General features: G+C 45.2%; 1 protein-coding gene across 1 annotated transcript in view; it reads right to left on the bottom strand.

The window, feature by feature from the left end:
* The window catches only part of LOC146835223 (E3 ubiquitin-protein ligase HECTD3-like), a 387,450-nt gene that overhangs the window by 158,389 nt on the left and 203,901 nt on the right, over positions 1-25,160 (bottom strand). The window contains exons 11-13 of the mRNA XM_085602812.1: positions 24,416-24,468; positions 18,492-18,556; positions 12,026-12,129 (exon numbers count right to left, since the gene is read on the bottom strand). Coding sequence (XP_085458938.1) covers positions 12,026-12,129; positions 18,492-18,556; positions 24,416-24,468 — 222 coding nt within the window. The remainder of the gene's footprint in view (positions 1-12,025; positions 12,130-18,491; positions 18,557-24,415; positions 24,469-25,160) is intronic.

Genomic DNA, 25,160 nt, shown 5'->3' with positions numbered 1-25,160 from the left:
GGCTAGGTAATGCAGCCTGGTGAGGAACATGTAAAGTGCGTAGGACTACTTGGCTGGCCAGAGAAGGCCGTCCAAACAGTCCTGCGCACTTTGGAGCGTGCAGCAACCACTCCTCCTCCTGGACCTCACAGGAACCCAGCCCAACCTGGCTGAAAAAAAAAATGATAATAACAGAGATAACTTATGTTATGATCATTTTTAGGTCGAGCAAAGCAGCACATGCGCTGTCTCTTCGAGACCTGCTGTAAACCCTGTAAACACTCTACCGGAGTGTAATGTGGCAATATGGGCTGCTTCTTGCAATTGGCTAATTCGTTCGTTGCATTTTGTTTCCTTGCTCCTTATTGGTTCCCGCTCTGATACATCATTTGCGGTTTTATCAGAGGAGCACCGGCTAATTACTGTTCCCTTACTCTCATAAGTGTTATCCGTTTGGGGACTACTTGTTCTTCTTTTGCAGGGCAGCAGGCTATGCTTGGACTCTAACAATGGTAGCTGTGCAACTTTCCTTTTGTTGTGCACGGCTCGCCCAACTCTATTTTGTTTTTTTTGGTTTTTTTACCAGCGTAGTAGTAGCAATGGCGGGCACGTGTGATATTTTCAAAATGCGCGGCTTGACCAAATTGCACCTTTTTGTGTTTTTTTAAAAACATTTTTCTTTGGCAGCGCGGCACGCTTTAAACAATAACTGCCGCATGCCTTTCTTTTCCAAATGCCCACCTCGCCCTAGTTGCACCTCTGCTCGATGCGAAGATTAACCGTATCACAGACGTGCTCTTGCGATCCTTCCCGTGATGTGATCGTCTTGCACTGTCCAGCCATTTCCCTTGCGCCAAACTATGAATTAATACTGTAGGGTGCAACGGTAACTTTTGCACTTTACTGCCGAAGATGAAATTAACAGGAACAGGGAGCATATTTCACTAAACTAGGGAGGGCATATGCGATTAAGACAAACACGAGTGCACTTTTATACTATTTTATTTCAAGTCGTGTCGGAATCCTTCAATATCTGAACACTTGTGCATTGCCTCAGAATAAATTACACAAGGTAACTGAACGCATTATCTGCAGGTGCCATGCAGCCTGGGGCTCACATTATGAAAAGGCAGGAGGAGCACATTTAATAATACTGGTCTAATACTGCAGAGAGCCAAGCAATGGGAATAGTGCCGTTCTTTAATTCAAGGAGGTGGTCTAGTGGCTTTGTTTTGGTCTTCGGAATACATGATTGAGTTCTGGCTTCTTCCGGATATGGATTTGTGAGATTCAACACAGATTGGGTTAACATCATTCCCTGTGACTGGGACATCTTGTTTAGAGTGCAGAAGGGGAGGGAGAGGGCTTCTCTGGGGGCCCAATATAACCCAAGGGCAAGGCATGCTGAAGTGTGCGCAGTCTGTGACAGTCTCCACTTTGGTGCCCCACAGCTCTACCTGCGACTGGCCGGGGTTTGGTGCTGGGTGGCGCCTTTACCACTGCTCCACAAGTCGTTGTTAATTGGCTGGGAATGGGTATCTGCACCCTGCTTCCGCCGCAGGCCTAGATGTTTGTCCTTTGGCTGCTCTGTTTACTTTGCAGGCATAAAGCTAATCCTTGGGGGTCATCTGGACAGCAATGTTTGAAGTCCCGTACAAGGAAATCTTTGCCATATTTTCATTGGTTATGCTGGAAAAAGTAATATTGTGTACTCTATAAAGGGTTGTAATGCTCATTGAGAGCGGTCTCTGAGTGTACCCGGACCATGTTTCCTTTACTCATGAGATTTTCTTGTGAAGTGACTTCTATAGACTTGCTGATTCCGTTTCTTTAGGATTCCAGCTTTCTGTGGACTTTTGAAGCACTATACCACACATTATATTAAATATGTACCCCATGTCGCATGTTGTTCCGGGCTGATCTGGTTTCTAGATTCCAAGAAGAAAAACCTGTGCCATGCAGAATCCAACTGAGCACCCCAAATATAGAGCATCTCATAATAACGGGGGAAGTTTGTAGACTCACAGCCTTTTGTGCCTCTCACGGCCCTTCTATCTTTCGTGCTCTTCGATGTGCCCTCATTTTATCATTTTATCTATTTTTTTGTTCCTTTTGTTTCATTTCTATCCATTCTTCGTTGACCCAGCATCCACTCTTCTTTTTTCCTTCCTTTCTTCTGCTTCACCCCATGTCTGTGTTCTTCTGTCATGCTGTTTTATTACCACTTCACCCACCATCTCTATATCCCCCTTACCTTAAAGAGGGTGTGAGAAGTTGGCCTGGTATATGCTGTCCACCAATTAAAGTGGGCACTTTGCACCAGTCCAAACGACCCTTATTGATGATCAGGTTAAAGACAACCTTTATTGAAAGCTATCCTAGTGGTAGCTATGGAGAGCAGCCTTCAGGCTAAGTCTCGAAGGAATGTAAAGCAGCTTGTTTTACCAGATCATAACCTCCTGAATGACCAAATGAAAGGAGAACCACACAAGTGTTATTATGAAAAATATGTATTTATTACTAAACATTATCTACTAATCTCTTTATGAGAATAGAGCCCAAAGCACATAATATTAAATCACTAGAACGACAGTAAATAGCACAATACACAGGGGGCTCCAGGGGGAGACCGAACCATATACTAAGAAAGTGGTATAACAACCACGACTTAACTAGACACAGTGCCTAGAGCACGTAGGATCGCTGGGACCCCAAGGAACCACCCAAAGTAGTGACACAGGGGACCCACGGAGGACGGGTGCAGTGTGTGAACACAGGCGCGAGCTCCGTAGAACTCTATGGGAAAGTCGCGGTTGGAATTTTAGAGATTAAGGACACTTCGGAGAGGACTTTAAGCAAACCCTTTCAAACATGGAAGGTTCTAAGGCCAGCACCGTTGAGAGTACCAAGGTACCCATGTTACCTATCCCAGAGGAGCCGGGTGCATAGGGGTCAAGTGAAGTTGGAAACCTTCGTCGTTTTCAATGGCGTGATGCGAAAAAGTGCTGCTGCCCGGAAGATGAAGTGTCCGGTGGGATCCAAGCCTGGATCCGAGGTGAGAAGAACCTGATAGCAGAGGGGACAGAGTCTGGGTCACTTCAGGGTGACCAGGGGCACGATAGACGAATGCCCACCGATGTCGGGTGCTTCAGGTGAGAGGATGCGATGCTCGACTCTGCAGCCACGGGGACCAGGAGACGTCAACCAAAGTCCGGAGGTGAGCTGTCCCACGAAAGGATGTAGAGTGCTGGGGGGGTCAGTGTCCGGATTGAACACCAACAAGCCTTGGCAACTGCAACCCACGCGGGCAGAGTAAAGAAGCTTTGGTGAGGACCAGCAAGGCACTGGGGACTCTCCAAGCAATGGAGAGACAGGGAACGTCTGAAGCAACCAGGAAAGCCCACTGAAAGTCAAAGTTACCTTCACAGGGACCCACAGGCCAACAGACCAGGGATCGCTAAGGGACCTCGAGCTGAATCCCAAAATACCAGCCCATGGAAAACTTGTGAAGTGTAGGCCGGAAATCTTCGGTGGAGTTACTGCTCGGGTCAGGACTACAAGTAGCCCACAGCACAGCCTCAGGGATCGCCGAAAAGCATATGCTGCTGCAAAAGTACACGGTACCCAGGGGTTTGGGTTGCACGGTCCCCACAAGGGATACGAGTCTCAGGATTACAGAGAGAACTGATCGACCTCGAGGATGCTCAGGAACCCACCTCCTGTGTTGCAGAAATCTTCGGAGTCCTCAGGAGCTCGGGAGATGCAAACAAGTAAGATGCGTTAAAGTTGCCTGCCTTGCAGGGGAGTAACTCCTTTACTCCAAGGGAGATTCTTCAAGTAGATCGTCAAAGTACTTGGTTTCTGTAGCAGAGTTTAGTCCAGTTAAATCTAAAGTCCTGTAGTCAGGGGTTCCTACTTTATACCCAAGGAAGGGGTGGGACAAACTCTGGGGACCCACCTATGGGAGGGTCAGGACAGAGGGGTGGCTACACCAATGTCCTTTGTCCAGTTTCGCGCCAGAGCAGGAGCAAATGGCTTCTGCAACCGGTTTGAGCTGGACTATGCACAGGGACACCAAATGTGCCCCCAGTGCAAACATCAAAGCACTCTGTGTGTACCCACCCAGCCCCAATACACTAAATCCTGTCTGGGAGGTGATCACACCTCCCTGTGACAGGAAACCTATTGTCAGGCCTAAGCAGCCGTTTTAAAGTTACCATTTACCGCAAGGTTATAATGCACTTAAATATATATGGTTGGCTGCATCACAAACAACCCCGGGAAATAGGTTCCGATGGCTGCAGAGGGGCTCTGCTCATGCATGGGCACCCTCTCACATTACACCCAGCACCCTGCCTTCAGGATTGTTAAAGCCTGCCATAGGGGTGACTGGTAGGTTTATATGTGCAGTGATTTAGAATAGATATAGTGAACCTATATCTAAGTAAGGGGTGCATGCACCAACTTACACAGGCTGCAGTAGCAGACCTGTGGTGTCAGTTTGAATGGTCTCTCAGGGGTGACATAATACATGCTGCAGCCCCTGGGAGGCCTCTGGGGTACCTATGTCCTAGGTACATAGTATACCATATACTAGGGACAGATAAGGGTACCCCAGAATCCAATCTGGAGTGTACCTAAAGTACATGCATAACCAATTTAGGGAGAAAGCAGATAGTCTGACTGGGATCCTGCTAATCTGGACCCCAGTCTAAGTCGAAAACCAGCAAAACACCAGGACAAAAGTGGGGGTAGCCATGCAGTCAGATTCCACCTTCCTACAGAGGGGACTTTGGCCCAACTGTAGTTCCCCATACAACTCTTGAATTGCAGCAGTCCTGCCTAGCTGCTGACATGAAGTACAAAGATAACAAGGGTTAAGTGGTAGTAGAAATAATCTAGGTCGAGCCAAGGGCCATTTCTGCCCAGACAGCTGTGTACCAAAGCACTTTCAAACTTTGAAAGTTTAACCCCCGCCGACTCCTATCGCTGTTTGCACCCACACAAATTCACACTCTGCACTCTACATAGTTCCACTGAAGTTCACACCATTTAATTACTATCCACATAATTCAAAACACATCATTTCACACAATCCCACACCGCACAATTCCAAAACACATCTCAAACTTGCACTTTCACCAACCCGATCATCTCTCCACCACACACCCACTGTCCCATCTCTCCCTCACTCTTCCACTACCTCCTCTCATCTCACAATTCTCCTAACACTCCTAGCCTCCTCTCTATACTACCTGGTCAAACATATTACCTTCCTATATCACCTCACGCTGTGCAAAATTCTATCTCTTGTCCCCCCACCCCGGGATGCCCCTCGTACTCATCTCTCTCTCGTACACTCTCACACCTCTCTCGCTCGTTCATGCACTCTTTCCGACACTCTATTAGTTCAATTCAGGTCTTTAAGCACAATTTCCTTCCAGTACCCTATCAACATTTCCATCCCTCAAACCCACACTCTCCTCCTTCATAAGCTCTCTTCGACATACAAAGGTGCTCCCTATTTATGCATCTGGTCTACTCTCCCCTTAGTTCTCTTTTTCTCACACACTTTATTCTCCTCTATCTAGACTTCATTCCCCACTTCTTGCACAAACTATCTATTCCACTCTATATTTCTTTCCATCTATTCTATGCAGCTCACACCTATCTATTCACCATATTGCATAATTCCAAAACACAAATACACCACACAATTCCACCCCACACTATTTCGCAACTAACCGTTCCAATTCAGGCTACATGATTCCACTTCAAATCATATACATCTAATCCACTACAAAACACATAGATACAACACATTGATATTGACAATACCAATATCTCTAACTCTTGCACATGCGAGACCTATTGCATTGCAAATGCTTTTTTTTTTATACACTGCTGCACGAGTAGTGGGGCGATACTCCTCCACCTTAGCGGAGGAGCAGCCACTGTGTAGAGACTGTTGGTGGAGCGCCCATAGACCCTGGGCAGTGAGCTTGTGCAAGTGCACCCCCTGCCCTCCACCCAGTGATAGAAGAGTCAGTTGTGACGGTCACCTGTGGAAATAAGCGAGAAAGGGCCGTCCCTGCAACAGGTTGCTGGTTGTATACGTCTGCATTGAGCGAGGAGTGCAGCCCAAGAACAACACTAGCGCCTCTCAGTGACCACTGCAAAGCACTCCTGCAACAGGTGCATATGTAACCTGGTATGAAGAACTACGGCAATGCAAGAGGCCATCATGCCGAGGAGGCGCATGACTGTTCTGATTTTTACCGAACGATCGGGCTGAAAGTGAGCAATGTCAGGAAAGCTTTCCCAAATAAAGAGTTGAGGACTGGCCCTAAGAACAGGTGGGTTTGTAGAGGCTGGAGGTGGGATTTTGTGGCATGGATAGTGAACCCTAGACCATGAAGGTCAAGGCTGGCCTAGGTGTGAGCTTAGCACCGGAGCGGATTGCACTCTTGATCAGCCAGTCGTCGAGGTGCAGAAGACGTGGATGTCAGTGTGCCCGAGGTGCGTTTCCAGAACTGCAAGATATTTGGTGAACGCTCTAGGCATGATGGCGACCCCCAGAAGGCAGCGCTATGAATTCATAATGCTGACCACTTATGAACCGGAGAAACTGGAAGTGAGCAGTGTAGGAAGATGGCTCTGTATATGGTATACCACTAAGTGGTTATATCATGCAGAGAGTCCAGAGATTCCCCCAGAAGTGTATAGGGCTCAATGTAAACCCAAAGTGCTCTATTGGTGGTAGTGTATGTGAGCAACCTTAGGTATAATACAGAGGAGGATAAGACATTTGTTATGCACACAGTGACTACTATAGAACACACAACTCAAAAAGGAGATCTGCACCGATTTTAGAAAATAAGCTTCTTTCAAAATTTATTTTAAGATTAAGAAGTTTGCAAAAGTTAAGTACGTTTTTCAGGAAAATTACTTTATACTTTGCAAATGCAATTTTCAAGCGTTGCAATCTTAACCTATGAGGGAAACAATGAGGCAGTTTCACAGGTAAGTACACGATTTACAAATCCAGTCTTCGGGGTTTAATGTCAGCACCGGGCAAGGTTCAAGTTGGGACCAAAGGTGCACCACCAGCAGCACAGGGGCGGCCGGGTGAAGAGGTGACAGTCTCGGTCGGACACCCAATGTTAAACAATGGAGACTGAGGGTGACTGAAGATGTGCTGCTCCCAGGTGACTAAAGCGGTGTCTAGGGTTGATCTCCTCGTTTTAAGGTAAGCACAGGGGAGGCCACAAGGAGCACCAAACTTACACCAACAGCGGCACTGGGGCGGACGGATGCAGAGTGCCAAAGCTTTTAAATGGAGGAGATTGGTTTGAAAAAGGCTGCAGGCTCGAGCAGAGAGGCCAGACAAAGAAAACCCACAGCTTACCAGGTAATTAGGGGTGCTAGGGGACGTAGGGACACCGATGGTTGAGGTCCCCAAGGCCCAAGAGCTTCGGGTGCAGGGGTGTCCTTAGGCATCGGAAATCTCTTACCAGGCAGGTCGCGGTCAGGGGGACTCTTCAAGTTGAGGATGCAGGTGTCGAGGAAGAGTCCGGCAAGGATCAGCCCAAGGTGAACTTGGCTCAGAAGCACTGTGGAACCTTTGCATGACCAGTGGGCTTCTTGGACTCGGGCCGAGGGCGTTGAGTGCATAGGTGGATCTGGAGGAGAGTTCACGATTCCCCAGGGCAGAGTTCTTTTTCTTTGCGGAGGTTTTCTTCTGGACAGGTCCGCTGTCCACAGGAGATTAGGAGTCTTAATTGAAGGCAGGCAGTCCTCCCAGGGTTCTGGAGGTCACTAGTCTGCGGGGGGAAGCCGTTCTTCATCAATTGGGTCTTTGAGACTGCGGATAGGGCTGCGGCCAAGTCAGCTGGTGTGTTCAGGCTTCGCTGCAGCACAGGTCTTCTTCGTAGGTCATCGAAATCTGATCTCAGGGTCAGGGGGAGCCACTTAAATACTAGATTAAAGGGCATAACAGGTAGGGACCAATGGGTTCCTTACATGGTGTGTCTACACCAACTATGATGCCACGCTCCAGTGGGAGGGGGCATAGCCCTATCGTTGACTAGATAAGTCCTACTATCTTCAAGATGGTGGGCACTGAACAATTTGCTTAACTTCGCCTCCAGCAACCGAGTGTGGAATTGGCGAAGAGGGGGGCACACCTCCTATTCTATCTTGGTTTTCCCACTAGTTCTCATGTCTGTTGCTAGCAGCAGAGGCTGGGGTTGCATTACAAAGGCAGCCAGGCCTTTGAAGCTCCCCTCTCGAGCACTGTGCTCATCCTATGGGAGGAGAGGTGACACCTCTGCCCAGGAAGTGCTTTGTTTCTAGCCTCAGACAGCAGAGGCTCTCGACCCAGGGGTCCGGAAACATGTCTGGTGGTGGCAGGCTGCTTAAAGCCAATCAGAGACCACACCAGGGTTGGTAAGTTTTCAGGGGGCACCTCTGAATTGCCCTCTAGGTACATGTTTCAATACATCCCACACTGGCATCAGTTTGGGATTGTTGAAAGGAGTTGTTTGGAAGTCATCATGGTGCTGGGGAACTTGAGTTGTCGAGTTTCCAGCCCATGTACTCTCTATGGATTCACTGGCACTTACAATATTTCAGAAAAGACTTAGATATTGTAGGGGCATATATGCTCAGCAGATATGCCCACACCTGAGATACAGTACACCCTGCCTTAGGGCTTGTAAGGCCTGCTAGAGGAGTGACTTACCTATACTTTGGGCAGTGCTGCTTGGACATGACACACAGGCAGTGTGGACTTTTGTCGTTTTTGTCCGCACCAAGGCATGCAGGCTGCAATGGCAGCCAGCATGACCCTGGTGAGGGGATCCTAGGGGACCCTCTTTGGTCCCCATGCTCTAGGTACCAGGGTACCATTTACTAGGGACTTACAGGGGGATATGATACTGGCACAGTTTTAGGGAAAGAACATTGGTACTGGGAACCTGGACAGCGGGGACCTAGTACTCTACAGTCACAGTTGCATCAATAGCCAGACAAGAAGTGTGGGGGGGAATTGCAACAAAAACACTCTTTCCCACAAGCGGGGTGAATCGGGATGTGAAAGTAGGCCTCCTTCAGGTCTAAGAGGGTCATGAAGTCATCTTGCTGCAGCAGTAGGAGGCATCCATGAGTGTGATCATATGACAGTCTTCTGCCACGATATACTTGTTGAGGGGCCTAAGGTTGAGTTTAGGTCTGAGGGACCCATCATTCTTGGGAATGAGGAAGTAGAGACAGTACACTCCCTTGCCTTGCAGGTGTGACGGCACAGACTTTACAGATTCTCTTAAAAGGAGAGGGTCTACTGGATCTTGAAGGAGGTGCTGGTGTTGAAGGAAGAGGGTGTACTTGTGAGGTTCGATGTTTGTGACTGATGATGAGGGCCCATTGGTCTGAGGTGATTTCCACCCACCATGAGGAAAAACATTGGAGTCATCCTCAGACGTGTGTGCGGTGGGGTGTGGCCTGGTTGGGAGACACACAAGCAGGTCACTGCTTTGGTGGGGCACTTCCTTTGGTGGCACCTCCCTTGCCCATAGAGTTATTACCCCTGTAGCCCCTACGGACGCAGCAGCGGGGAGTGGTCCACAGAGGTTGTAGCCTCTGGAAAGAGGTCAAGGTGCTCTCTGTTGAAGGGCAGGTTGAGCAAATGCTGCTTCACCCCTAGCCTGAAGCCACTGACACGCAGCCATGCATGTTGACGTATCAGAGTACTAGTTGATACCATGCATTGCAGTGTCAGCAGCATGGATGGCACACTGGATGTAGGTGTTAGAGATGAGCTTACCCTCGGAAACGAGGTCCTGACCTCTCTCACGGTACTAGTCAGGGAGGTGTTGGAGGAGCTCCTCCATTTCATTCAAGTGCACCCTGTGATAACGGGAAAGCAAGTCGAACTACTTGCCGATGGTTATTGGTCTTCTTGCTCTCCTTGTCCAGCAGAGGTGCCTCGCCTGTACCCTGAGCGTTTGCACGTTTATGAGCGGCGTAAAACACAAGTTAGTCTGGTTGTAACTTTCCCCTGATGTACGCAAGGTCCAAGCCTTGTACTTCCTATCTATCATCAAGGTGATAACCACGGTCTTGATCAGCTCCGTAAAAATATCCAAAGTGGGCTTCAGCATGCCACCGAGTACGGGGAGATACAACTTGGCGCATTGGGTGGATGAGAGCATCGCCATGAGGAAATTATCGTTCTCTGGGGCCTTGTGCTTCTCTACTTTATGGTAGGTGGCCACCCTGTTGAACCCTGCTGAGCACCTCATGATAAGAGGTGGTGTCGTCAGATGGTGATGGTCGTGCAGGATACAGATCAGGGTCTGTACTCCCAGTCAGAATGTGGTGATCCCTGTGGGCAGTGAGGCAGAGGTTAAGAAGCAGTAAAGCTAGGTGGAGTGAGGGGAGGCACAGAAGGAGGGGAAGTAGAGAAGGAAGGAGAGGATGAGGAATGGTGCTGAACTTGTCATGTCTCCTACTCATATTAGACACCGGCTCTGATTGCAGGTTGAGAGCTTCCTCGAAGGTGAGGTTCCCTTCTGGAGGAACAGAGTCCTTGGGCTTAGGAGGCGGGTGAGCAAGGATTGACCAGTTTCAGGGTGGATATGGATCAGTTTGTGTCTGAAGTCAAGTTCCTCTTACAGCTGCTTGAAGACAGACTGTTCCTGCTCCTTGGAGTTGACAGAAGATGGTGTCCTGGTTGCCAAAAGTTTTGGCACCACAGAGTGTCTGATCACTTCTGGTGCTCAGGGCTTTGGAGCTGAAGAGAGCTTCGAAGGAGTCTTCGATCCCAGCGCAGAGGGTGCAGTCAGAAGGGAAATCAGGATTTGCTTTGCAACTGGTTGCTGGCTTGGTGCCGGGTCCGAAGCATGGTGTTAGTGCCGACCACGGTCTTGAAGCAGTAGTGGAACAAAAGCCCAGTTTCTGGCTTCACGGCTCGATGCCTGACCCCCTTGAGGACGGTGCTTGGCCTCGGTTCGGTACCATGGTTGAGAGTGAACAAGGTCGTACTGAACACAGCCATCTTCGAATTGGTTACCAGGTGCGTGTGACACTTCAACAACCTGGCCGTTGGAGCCTGAGCTGGCCTCGGGCGAGAAGACCTGTGCCTCAGCTGGCGATCGGCTTTGATGTCCTGTTCGCTGAAGAGATTCGGTGTGTAGTCGCCTTGCTGCTTCATCATGGAGTTGGAAGCAAGTCACCTGTTTCGATGGTAGTGAAGAGTCTTTTTGCAGCAGAAACCAAGACAAGCTTCATTGGAGGACTCATGGTGCTCCAGGGACGGACAAATATTACACCCCTTGTGTAGGTCAACCCATTGATATTTGGTGCAACATTGTGGGCAGTTTCTGAATGGAGTCCTTTCCATTATGCACAGGGCATTATTGTGGTTGAATTGTCTGGAAAAAGGCCCCGAGCAGGTCATGGAAGAAGTCTCAGTCGTCTAATCAGATGAGAGGAGCATGAAGAACCGAAATGAGAAGGAGAACGCAAAATGTACAATACCGATGGGGAAAGACGATCTGAATGGGCCCAAAGATCACGTTGACCCAGAGCTTGGTGAAACACGTCCAAACCTGACGGTGGCAAAAAACACAACATAACAATGGAGCCAATGTCAATGTGCATTAACATTGATAGGTGGAGGCCCCTAGACCTTGCAACTCAGACTTCTTCGAAGAACAACAAGTTGCTAACCTCCGAGCCAAACAACAGATGGCAGGAATATGGAAAGTATGTGTATCTACAGCTAAACATGCTGTGCATAGTAACCCAACCCCTAAGTAAATGTACTGTTCACAAATAACACACTTAACAAGAGTTGCATAATGTGACCACCCAACGATAAAGATTTTATTAACACTGGATGCTTTTCAGTCTGTAACTAGAGCTCCGAGTTAACCAGACTGACATGCGAAAGTGTTACAGAACTATAATTTATCAATAGAGTCTGCCTGCACAATTAACTTGCATCACTGGGTAAATTGCTATTGAAGAGGAAAGAGTCATATACCTGGTTTGATGTGTGTACAAAAAAGGGGAGAGGTAATGAGCAGTCGGCTGAGCTGGGACACAGCTCCTCAGAGATGTCTGCCAGGCTATCCCGGAATCCACCACCTGTAAAGAAGGAGAAGTAAATAGGAGAGTCACATCTTCGTCGTCATCATACTCACTCTGCAATCCTCCAAGAACATACCAGAGTAAAAAGGTGGATCATTAAAGAAAAGCACAACTCTGCGTTCCCTTCAGTAACAATCTTTCTTGTGGATACCATCTACCTGCTCAATTCTGACCTGTTGAATAATTTTGAAAATTTTCATAGATGTCCCATACCATCAGGGGAGCTGCCTCCATCGCTGTGCCAAACAATACGCTGGAGCGATGTAACTATAGCCATACAGTGCCCATCTTGGTGCACCGACGTCCGAGTTCCCTGCCCAGTTTTGCTGTACCCTTCGACTTAGAGGCGAGGAAATGACAGATCAATCGTGGAAGTGCATTGAAACAGCTAGACTGAAACCTTTTTAAGATGTGGTCTATGATCAGCCTTCAGAATGAGGAGGGCGGAATCGGTGAAAAATCTCCAGGTTAATGGCATATGCACTAGAGAGATAGTCACCTTAAGTAACAAACTTGTACTTCTGATGGATACTTCTACCTGCAGATTCCTCACATATTGAAAAGATTCTATAGTAATATCTCCACGAAGGTGGTGGGACTGAAGGAATTGTTAGACGTGAAAAGCCTGGACCCCCGATCGTGAAAAACAGTGATCCCACTTCACTTCGGAATCCAAGCAACAATGCTAAGAAAAAGTGTGAGGGAAAGCTTGTGACCGTTCCATTATGAATCTCAGCCACAGGAACACTCCTAGCCAACGCTGCAGTGTAAGACTTTGCTCTGGTGGAAAAAGAGTGGATTTGCTCATGCGAATCCTATTTGTCCTAGCACATCTGTATAAATAGAATGATCAAGCAAGACAACATCCTCTTCTGGAATGCCTTGCCGTTTTTTGTGGCCTGCATACCCTACAAAGAGCTGGCTCTCAGACTTGATCTCCTGGATTATAACAACGAACTGCCCTACGGGGTTCAGCTGATGTAGCCTCTCCTTTTCCTTGGTGGGATGAGGTGGAGGGTAGAGATAAGGCAGGGTAATGGACTGCCCCATATAGAAAGGTGTCCACACATTGGGGAAGTAAGCTGCTTAAGTCCTGATGACCAGTTTGTACAGCTATGAGCATGTAAAAGGTGGGCAAAAACACAGTGCCTGCAACTCCCAGACGCATTTCACGGAGGTAAAAGCCACAAGTATACTAGTCTTGAAGGTCAATAATTGTAACTGACAACTAAGAAGGGGCTCAAAGGGCGTACCTATTAAACAAACAAAAAAAAATCAAAACAGTTTTCAAATCCTATTGGGGCATAACAAATAGTGCAAGTGGGAACATGTGCGTCAATCCATTCAAGAACCTGATCACTACACGGGGTTTGAAGAGGTATGGCTTATCTGGAAGGCAAATAAATACAAACAACGCAGGATTGTATCCTTTGACAGAGCCCACTGCACAAGCCAACTGGGCAGGTAATAGAACAAAACGAAGAACTTCTGACAGCCAAGCCATCATGAGGTCTACATTCTGCTCCACACCCAGATGGATGAATGTCTCCAATCTTCAAGAATAGACTGATTTTGTGGAGAGGCAACAAGCTGACAATATAACATGGACCATCTCAGGCAGCAACAGGAAGCAGCTTGGGTTCCCTTGCCCAAACACCAGGCATAAAGGTTGACATGCAATACCTGTCCCTAAGCCTGTGAGAGAAGATTCTCCCGGCAAGATTAGACCGGTAGACTAATTAAGAGACACAGGAAAAGTTCCACCATTCTTGACTAGGTCAGATTAAAGAAAATTATTTGGGTTCAGTCAGGCGAATCTTCCTCAAGAGTTGAGGAATCAAGGGTATTTGAGGAAACATGTAATGAAGTGGAAAACACCCCCTCAACTAAACGTTCCTCCCTGTGTTCCCTGCTACATACTGGCGGACAGAGAATAGTGGGAGATGAGTTTTATCTCGAGTGGTCGAAGTGATCCACCGGAGGCATGCCCCGCTGTGGTAAAATGACTAACTAAAAAAAAATTATAAAGACTCATCAGATTTCTGTAGACAAGTTTAAGTATCATCCTAACATTAACTTGGCTACAAAAAATGGTTACTCTATAAAATGGGATAGGGTAAACCCTGTGGATTTTTTACACAATTTAATGGGAACTTCCCAACTTGATATATTTGCCTGTCTGACAGAAACAGAGGACTCATTAGAACTTATGACTTCCTTTTTAAAAATTCAATCTGAACTCAAAAAACTGTTAACTAGAGAGCACCGACCTAATTCCAAAAATAGTCACGGTTGGTTCGATAAAAGCTGTACCAAGGCACTTCAAGCTCTCAAAAGCGCACTGCATGAAACTATAAAATCTCCAGTTGAGATTAGTAAAGCCAGAAAATTGTATAATTTGGCTGTAAAAACAAGGAAACAGACCTTAAGGAAAGAGGCTTGGTCGGCTCTACTCGAAGCCTCTAAATCCAAGGATAATTCAGCCTTCTGGAAAGCGGTAAATGCCCTTTATTTACAGAATAATCAGACAGACATTATAGATATGGCCATTAATGGGGAAACTTGGGTAAACCACTTCAAACATCTATATGATAAAGCTGAAAATCTCGATTATGGCAATCCCTTGATTGATGGGGTAGTTATTCAACAATCTACAATTTTATTGAATACATTTCCGTTAGGCATAACTTTTACCAGCCCGGAAATCATAAATGCAATCAAAGACAGTCCCTCAGGCAAAGCACCTGGTCCGGATGGAGTTCCGACAGATGTCTACAAAGCTGAGATTGATCTTTGGGCTCCCCTGCTAACAAATGTTTTAAATCATTCCAATCGACATGGGTTTTTACCGTCTTGGTCTGAAGCCATAGTCGTTCCAATTTTTAAAAAAGGAGACAGAAATGACCCCACCTGCTACCGGCCAAAATCACTTTTAGATGCATTAATGAAGGTAGCAGCTCGGGCAATTTTAAATAGAATACAACTTTGGGCAGATGAAAATAAGGTATTAACACTTACAGTATGGATTTAGTTCAGGCAAAGGCACCATAGAACAGTCTAAATTTGGCCTTAATTCTATCAAAATATATTCAGGCAAAAAAGGGAAATCTTTTTGTTACTTTTGTGGACCTGAGTTCCGCTTTTGATTGTGTGAACCATGAGATATTATGGTCCATATTATCTGAAATGGGCATAGACTTTAACATTCTCCAATTCATAAAAGCACTGTATAGGGACGCAGGCGCTAGGGTATGCTTTAGAAACAAGGGTGAGTGTTCCGATAAATTCCCTATTAAGAGAGGGGTGCGACAGGGGTGCATTTTAGCACCCCTCCTTTTCACCCTATATATAAACTCCATTGGTCAACACCTAATGGAATCACAGTATGATTACCCAATGATCTTGGGAACTTCGGCCCCACTACTCCTTTATGCTGATGATGCTGCCATCATGTCCCGAACTAAGATCGGTCTCCAGAGGGCTGTCCTGAAATTCGCAAATTATATGAAAGAACGAGGGCTAAAAATTAATATCTCAAAAACATACACGATGGCCTGTGGTCCCGGAACAAAGAAAGCGTCTTGTTCAATCTTTCTAGACGACAAGAGGATCGAGACCACAGACCCATTTTCCTACCTTGGAATAAACTTCGATAGGAAGGGAAACTGGCATGCAGCTATTAATGCCAGAAATTTAGCCTTCACCCGAGCAATAGGCGCCCTGAAAAAGTTTTCAGCCAAATTAGGTGGCAGACCAGTGAAAGAGCTGATTGCACTTTACAAAGCTAAATGTATTTCTACTGCCACTTATGGAGCTGGTCTTTGGGGTATTGAAAATTCACAACTGATACAAAAATCAGAAAATCAGTTTTTACGTTATTTATTAGGAGTTCCCAAATCAACAGTGACTTATTTCATACATATTGAATTGGGTATGCTGTATATTTCAGATATTATTAAAATTGCGACTATACTATTGTGGCATAAAATTTGTGTTACCCCTGAGACCTCATTAAATAGAGACTTAATTACAGATTGTCTTAGACTTGATGGATTAACCAATATTAAATGGCTTACCTATGTAAAAAACATGCTGACTGATCTTGGCCACCCTGAGTTTTTTACGAGGCCGTCTAGTATGGAAATGGTGTCCAGAAAGATGTTAAGAGAGCTGGCTCTCAACCACCTAATAACTAACAGATGGAATCTGGAAAAAACAAAAAATACAGTCACTGATTTCCAAAAAATAACTATGCATGAAGGGCTTCAAAGGTACCTGTTAATCCAGCCAACTTGTTATGCCCGAATGCTACTGACCCGTCTCAGATTTGGTAACTTTTTTCATATGATTACTTTCCCTGTCTGTAATACTTGGTCAATTGAAATTCCACTATGTCCTTGTGATGACATTTCTGCTCAATCAAATATTCATTGTGTCTTATTTTGTAAATTTTATCAGCTGCCTAGGGGGGCTTTCTTGAAACCAATTTTAAAGGCTTGGGGAATCCGCACTTGTAGACCAGCCATGATTAGGCTATTACAGCTAGAAAACGAATGTATTATTTCTGCAGTAATTAGCTTTCTAAAACTGGCCATTAAGTTTCAGAATTCAATGTAATCATCCTAAAATGCATTTTATGTTATTGATAACTTTTTTTTAACTTGGGTGATAGCCTAGACTGTCTCTGATTATAATAATTTTTTATCTGTTTTTATTTGTATCATATGTATTGTATTTTCTAATGTATGCTTTTATGATTTTGCTCTGAAAATCGAATAAAGCTTTCTTGATTGATTGATTGATTGACTCTAACTTAGGTTATCAACCCTGGTATTCAGAAAGTCAGCCAGGTGATTGGCAACCAGCCAAATTCTATGCAAACCTACAACAATGTAGAACGTAACTTGGCCGGGTCAAGTCCTTTAATGACCTACTATACTCAGTGAAAAATGGTGACCCGCCCCACATGTGCATTTCCCTTACATATGTTAATCCGAAAAAATTAAGTTGCTGAAAAAAAAAAAAAAGAAGAATATCAAGTTAGCATAGAGGTACCTTTGAAATTTTCATCTACCTTCCACTATAAGAATTCCATATCTAAGAATGACTGATAGAATATTTAAGAATCACCATAGAAATCTGGAGGAGGTAAAACTAGAAAGAACATTTTGGAGATTTTGCCTAACCCCATAAAACATTAGACACAGTGGTCAAGTTTTTTTAACATAAACAAATAACAGTTTCTGGTATTTGTAGAGTGCAACAGTTACCCACAGGCTTCCTGGCACCAAGAACAGCATGATGCCACATAGCGCTTGTACAGTGAGGATGTAGACAGGTTTTTAGAGCCTTCTTTAGTCTAGGGAGGCAGGAGTCGAGGTGAATTGCAGACAGTGGAGCAATCCATCATTTAGGTACAGTCACAGAAAAGGCCCGTTCACAGACTTGGGTTTTCTCAAACGATGGTTTAGCGAGAAGCGCAAGTCTGCATGATTGTGATTTTCTTGCTGTCTGATAAAGCTTAAAATGTAAACGTAATCTGTTCAGCTACGGGTTTCCAGTGGCTCTGGGGAAATACTGTGAGTGATTTAAATGCAGTCATTTTGGCGTAGCTACAGCTTGAGAATTAGAGCAGTTGAGAGGACATGAAGGCATTCATTAACAGTACGCAGCAGGGTAGAGTAAATAGATGTATTATTCTCAGTGCCAGAAGTTATGGGACCAGAGCCAAGTATAGAGTGTTGTTATAAGGAGAACAAGTTTAGTTTTGACCCTTTTTAACTTGAGCAGACTGAGACACATTCAGTTGTTTCCTGCGTTGAGTTACGCTGGTAATGCAGAGAGGGAGGGTAACCTGTATGTTTGAATCCACTCTATCAGTAGAGTAGTTAGTCTGACATTAGAAGAATGTAAGATTCTTCAAAGACGAAGATGGACTTCTAATTCTGATGGACTCTGCTGGGTAGGAACATCAGCAATTTGTAGATCTCACATTACTACTGCCACAACAAAAGCAAGTGATGGCAAATGTATTTGCCATGCCTGACTTCCCACTAGCTCCATCAGTGGCAGCACAAGTACTTTTTAGATTGGTGATTGGTGGTTCTAACACACTATGTTAAAAGGTCCAGTTAGTGAATTAGGGTAACTCGTCATAGGCTGGAAAAGTACACCAATAATCAGGGCGCTAGCACAAAGAATTACTGTTAGTAGAAATTATATTCTGTATAGTAAGGAAAAATTGAAAAAAATTATATTGTAAGCAGTTCAGAGACACAGTGAACATTTGAGCTGTCTACAGTACATTCTCTGACGCACATACTATTTACATTTTGTACTGCAGTTTAGGAGGAATTTACCTTGGTCAATAATGCCTTCAGCGATGAATTTGCACTCCCACCACTGGTCATAGCGCACGGACCACCTGTAATGGAAACATAGGTTAGTTTATGTAACAAGAGGTGAACTTTGGCAAACCACTACAGCATTTGCCAATTTGCCTAACAGTATCAGAACCCCTTGAAATAAAATATCATCAGCCCCATTTGCTCTAATAAAACAGAAGAAAAAGTCATTTACCTTCACTAACGCTCTTTCTGTTGGATACTCTACTTAATCACAAATTCCTCACCTCGTGAATACCGCCAGTAGCCAAAATAAATGGATCTGGAGAATTTTCTCAGCAATTCCCTCACGCGACAGTAGGTGGTATCGTTCGGGTCCACCCAACCTTGGAAGGGTCACCAGGGCTCCTATAAGGCCACGACTTTCACTCGCTAATGTCAGTTACTTTCTGATCTCTGTCTGCGCAGGCAGACATGGAGCCTTTAACAATCCAAGTGTGCCAGCGTGCAGATTATAGATTGGAATTTTATTATTATGAACTGGAGGAATCTATTCCACAGAGCGGAGAAGGGTTGGGTCCATGAAGAATCTGGGATTATATATAGTATTCTCCAGAAAGAGTTTTAATGGAGGTAAGTAACTAGTTATCACAACAATTGGTTCAGCACTCAATACAGTGTAATCAAAAAAAGTAAATTTATCTTTTCTATAGACCTGAAGAAGTCTCTTCGAGACGAAACGAGTCGGCTATGGTCCTTCTGAGTTTTAATGAAAATTGAATAAAGAATTAATTGGAATTAAAAGAAAACACTTGGAATCCCGGCATCTTCTTTATGTGCTTATCATCATGAACTTTTTTTGATTACACTGTATTGAGTGCTGAACCAATTGTTGTGATGTTCATATAGGATTCTTTCCTAGTAAGGAGTATAGAGGGAAGTGCTCCTTGGTTCTGTGCACCGTTATTCACTGCTCAAATAGTATATTGTCCGGTGCGGATTGCTATAGCCTCTACCCTCCGTATTTGTGTGATTAAAGTAACTAGTTGTTATGTTGGATGCTTTTAACTGCAGATTTCTCAACTTGTGAATAGATACCAAAGTATTGCCTCACCAAGTGGTTGGTCAGTGGAATGGCTCAGATCAGGAAATCTTGCAGGACAGATCGGGCAAAGTGCCCATCCTACTAAACCTGGCTATTCAGGCAGAAGTGCCTTGTGAACATACGGATTGATACCACCATAGCAGCATGGCAAATGCCTAAGACTGGCGCACCAGGTGTCAGTGCAATGGCAGCAGTCTTTGCTCTGAGCAAAGCAAATTAGCAAATAGGTCTTCTGGAGGCTGTTTCTTGGCCAATCAATAACAGATTTGGATATGCAGGACAATCCTTCTTGAGATGGTTAATTTTGCTTCAGCTTTTCTCTCCCATAAAGACCGGATCGTCCACATGACGTTATTTGGTGCATTAAATGTAGAAAATCATGACTTTCTTAAGGTCAAGGCAGTGAAGTCTTCCTTCCTCTTTAGATGGATAAGGTGAGACGAAGAAAGGTGGCACAGTAATAGATCGTCCTATGTTGGAACTCTGCTTTTGTTCAGAGCACTAGCTTGTCTGGAAAGAAGGTGATATACAGTTGTTGAACAGATATCCTGGGGTTCACTCATGCAGCAAGCAGATTTTATTGCAATGAGCAATGTCCTCTTCAAAATAAGAAGTCTAATGGAACAGCTGTGCATTGGCTCAAATAGAGGGTACGTAGGAAATGTGAGGAACAAACTGAGGTTCCACTGAGGCATTACAAATGGTATTGATAAGGACATGCTAGTCAGCCCTTTAAGAAAGCGGATCACTTCAAATCATTTAAATAAAGATAGCTCATCAGCCAAACATAGGAAGGCTGAAAGGGCGGATAAATAACATTTACCGCTGCCACAGCAAGGCCTTGCTGGGCTAAAGATGTACAACAGGGGAATGTCAGCAAACTGTGCTTGTAAAAGCTGGATATTTTGGGAACACCATCAGACAACAAACTTCTCCCATCATCCCGATTGACTGTTTTAGTGGAGGAACGCCTGGTTGCCAAGATGATACTCACTAGTTTGTGAGGGAGATCAAACGCCACTCAATCTCCAAGCATGGAGGTGTAGGTTGAGTAGAATCAGGTGCAAAACCTTATCCTGTTGCTGCAACTGTAAATCCTCCAGAAGGGGCAGCCAAATTGAAGGATAAATTCTCATAGCCATAAGTTCCAGATATCAAACTCTCCTCGCCCAGTCCAGAGCTACTTAGATGACTTGGGATTGGTCATGCCTGGTCTTGTCCAGAACTCTTGGCAGTAGAGACAGAGCCGGGAGGGTGTACAGGAGTCCCGAGCTCCAATCAAAACGAAAGCCATTAATGAGTAAGAACTGCCTTGGGAGCTCGAATGAGCTAAAGCTATGACACTGTGGTTCTCTACAGTGGCAAAAAGATAGGTTTTCCCATTGCTCAAAGACGACTTGTGCCACACTTGAGTACATCTGCCATTCGTGATCCACAAGGCAACATCATCGGAGTCTATCTGTCCAGACGTTTAAAGAACCTGCTAGCTGCTGTACAACCAGAGCAGTGTCCTGAAAATCCAGCCATTTCCAGAAACGCAGAGCCTCTTTGCACAGGCGCCATGACCCCCACTCCACCCTGTATGTACATGGCAGTGGTCTTGTTCATGAAAATCTGCACCAGTTTCCACTGGATGGACTGGAGAAACACTTTTAGTATCCAGCGGATCGCCCGCAGTTACAACAAGTTGATATGGAGTTAGGCTTCTGTCAAAAACCAGAGGGCTCTAATCGCCACCTCTCCCAGATGACCTCCCTAACCCACCAACGATGCATTCAGAACAACCGTTTGTTGTGGGTGGAGTAAGGAGAGGAGTCTGCCACCGGTCCAGAAGCCTCCACTACAGGTCTTTTGCAGTCTCCTATGACATCAGGATGGAATCTGAAAGGTTGTATTGGTGCAGACCACACTAAGACTTCAGATCCCACTGCCGAACCCGTATTTGCCAATTGGCGCTGTCCACAAGCACAATGCAGGAGGCCCCAGACCTGCTCTCACTGAGACCCAGGTCCAGGATTAAAACACCTGGATCATAGCCCAAGTGTTCTGGACTCATTGAGTTGGCGGAAAGATTTGGAAGAGCACCTTGACAGGATGGCTCCGTGAAGGAGTTAAGTGTAATTTTGGCAGGTTGATGGAAAACCCAACCGATGTCAGCAGGTTGGCTGTCCACTGGAGGTGGTGTCGGAGGCAAGCTCGCCTTTAATAACCAATTGTCGAAGTATGGGAGGACTGGTGTTCCCAACCTCCATGAAAATGATATTGGTCACTACCCATCTTCGAACACCCAAGGTGCACTGGTAAAGCCGAAGGGGAGCACTGAGTACTGAAATTGCTTGTGGCCTATCTGAAACGGCCGGTAACATCTATGGAACTGCAAGACAGGACTGTGGAAATAGGCTTCCAGCCCATCCAACGCCTCCATCCAGTCTACTGCATCCAGGTCAGACAGAACTTGGTCCAGAGTGGACATTTTCAACTTGTCCTTTGTGAGTTCAGAGGGAGAAGACTAAGGATAGTTTGAAGGCCTCAGACCTTCTCCGTCACCAAGGTAGCAGAGATTTGGGTAGTTCTTTGCCCCTGGTGGCCTGGATGTTGGAACCCTCTTCTAAAGCTTTGAAAGGGGCGCATTTGTTGGAGAAACTGCCAAGCAGGCGGGGCTAGCTCAAGGCAGTGCTCGGTTGCCTTGATTTCCTAAAATCGCTCCAAGGCTGAGTCTGCCTAGTCTCCAAAGAGACGTGTGATATCAAATGGCATGCCGATCAGGGATTGGTGTACGTCACTAGAAAATCAAGTGGTATGTATCCAAGCATACCGCCAGAGCATCTCACGTTTCGACTCCTCATGGTGGGAGTTGTTTTTGGACTTATGGTTCTCCTTTTATTTTGATGCAACTGATAATTGCGATCTTAAAGAACAACGTTTGTGGAATCTGCCTCTGTAACAAGACCGTGTCGGTGACTTTGAGCGGCACTAGGGTCAAGTAAGATTGGGCCTTCCTGGTTTTCTTTGATATTCCGCGACATACAACTTGGCCTAGATCCAGAATGGTCTTTGGATTCAAACAAGCGCATTTATCGGACGGCGTCAAATTGTGTGAGGAGCCACACACCAGAGACAGATATTGTGAGGGTCAGTCATGGCATCTGTTTGTGGCAAACCTTACTAGGTTTAAACCCTGCAATTTTAGGGGGAAACTTGCACACTGGAAATATTTTTAAAAAACTTATCAAATATATAGTCCTTCAGTCTTGACAGAATTTGAGGGAGCGAGCTCCAGAGCCGCATCGAAAGGAGCAGAAAGAAAAAAACTGATATCAGTGCGTAGTGGTGGCGCCTATGTATGGGCCCCAACATCACTTCTGGGGTGGGATGGACAACATGACCACCTAACGACGCTTGAGGGAATTCTGAGAAAAGTCTCCAGTTCCAATCTGGTGCCTGGGGGAATTCACTAAGTAAGGAATCTGAAGTTAAAAGTATCCATCAGAAATGAAAGTGCGCAATACTCTGCCACAGCCTCTGCTACAATAATGTATTTAAACCACCAGGTCCAGCTGTAGAATACACCTGAGCACGGCTCTGTACTAGTCCCTGCTTGTCTACTATTAATACTTTATGCAGTGCTTAATTTGTAAAACAGGAGTTGGTGCCCAAAGCTCTGCTTAGAAGCCTACGGCCATCAAATGTCAGTGCACCGACTACCATGGCTGCACAATCTTCAATCTGCCTCTTTAATCTACTCCCCATTATAAGCCCCCCTCATCTCACTCTTTCAAGTTCCTGCTTTCTCCTTTTGTGATAGTATTTTTGCCTTTCTTGCTCTCCTCCTTTCTCCTATGTGTTTTTTCCCTTGTTTGCTCTTAGTAAATGTCTGATGAGGAAAAATAAGTGCTGGTGTCCTCCATCGGGACTCGCTGGCTCAAATTAGGCACCGACTTTATGCCTATAAAGTGGTCAAAATCTATGCTTTATTTATAATTTTTAGGTGGAAGTATTTTACGGTCTACTCAAGTTTCAAAGGGGCAATTTCTGATATTGTTAAGTGCCTTTTTGCTGGTCTCTGTGAATCACTCTTCTTGGTTAATTTTTTTTTTAACTTTTCTTTCTTGAATTATATGTGCTGAGCTTCTCATCTGTGTGATGGGTTGTTTATCTCCCTAGCTGGCTGTCTATTTTTGTTTAACTATACGAAACAAATGAAATTGCAATGACTCTGTGTGTTGGAGGAGGTGCATTTTAGTATTTTATTTTGGGTTAGCGTCTTTGTACCATAGATCCATTTGGTGGGGAGGGGGACGGGGACAAGTGTGACATATCTAGGTCTCAAGTTATCTTGCAATTTAGCTCCACAATACTTCTCAATGCTGATCTCCGTTTCCACTCTTCTAATGCTCATGCTCAGTCGGCTCTGTCAATGCGCCTTTAGCCCGTTTTGCAAACATCCTGCTTTGCGAAGGACTAGCATAGCTCAGTAAATGCTTCTCTATCCTTACCTGCCTCCTCTCAGACTTAGCACATACCAATTCACAGCACAGCTCAGACATAGTAACTCAATCCCCATTTGCAACATCGCCTACTGTTGATTAAAACATTACCACAGCTTGATCATTACTACAAAACTATCATTTGCATGACATCCAAAATGATGTACACAAACCATATCAAGATAGTTCTTTGTAGCTAGCTCTTCAACAAACTCAGTTCCCTTCTCCTGACAATAAGATCTTTGCACTGAGAAAACCTTTTTCCTGCTATTAAACCCATGGATAGTTCTAACTTGCCTTTATGGAGGAAGAAATGCTAACAGTACATGGTATTTTAATGCAAATACCTGTAGTCCAGCGGCTTCTCATACTTATCAGACGGCTTCAAACCTTCATATACCTAGGAAACGGAGAGCAGCTTATGGTTAGAGAGATTTAAAGGCAGTAACTGCACCAAGACTTTGGTATATGGGAGGGTTGAAGGCAAAATACTTTGGCTGGCAAGAGTACTTTTTTGATGGGGTAGGAGCTAAGCGGTGGTGCGAGATGTATTGAGGCCCTTTCTGTTAAGCCAGTGAACCTAAAGGCCAGGACGTTCTTCCACCGTAAAGCCAAGGTAAATAGAAGGCTAAACAAGTTTAATATTGCAAGTCTCCACACTCCGCAAAAAAGAAACCATGTGGCAAAATGACAGGATTTTCCTCTAAGGCTGGGTTGCTGACATACACCTAAAACGTATTTTTGTATTTAGACTTTATTCACAGGTATTTTTGTCTTATCCTTCCAATGTCCCATGTGGGAACATGACTAGCAAATGAAGTAGAAAGGAGATTTTGATTCCACCAATCCCCAAAGGCGGTAGAGTTAATAAAACAAGGGGACCCGCCATGTGCAGTAGCCATCATTATAAGGACTCTTGGGTCGGTCTTCCCCAGATGCCCAGAGTGTGGAGCTTGGAATTTCAAGCTGTGTTCCAACGGCTAACAGTGATGTTTCTGCACTCCCTTCTTCAGTCGCTGTTCATTCAGAAGTGAATCAGAACCATTTACCAACCTTCTCACTGTAATTTGGTTCTTATAAACTATTTAACTT

This window comes from Triturus cristatus, chromosome 4_2, assembly GCF_964204655.1.
Source record: "Triturus cristatus chromosome 4_2, aTriCri1.1, whole genome shotgun sequence".
Classification (NCBI taxonomy): domain Eukaryota; kingdom Metazoa; phylum Chordata; class Amphibia; order Caudata; family Salamandridae; genus Triturus; species Triturus cristatus.
This window is presented reverse-complemented; position numbering and strand designations above follow the sequence as displayed.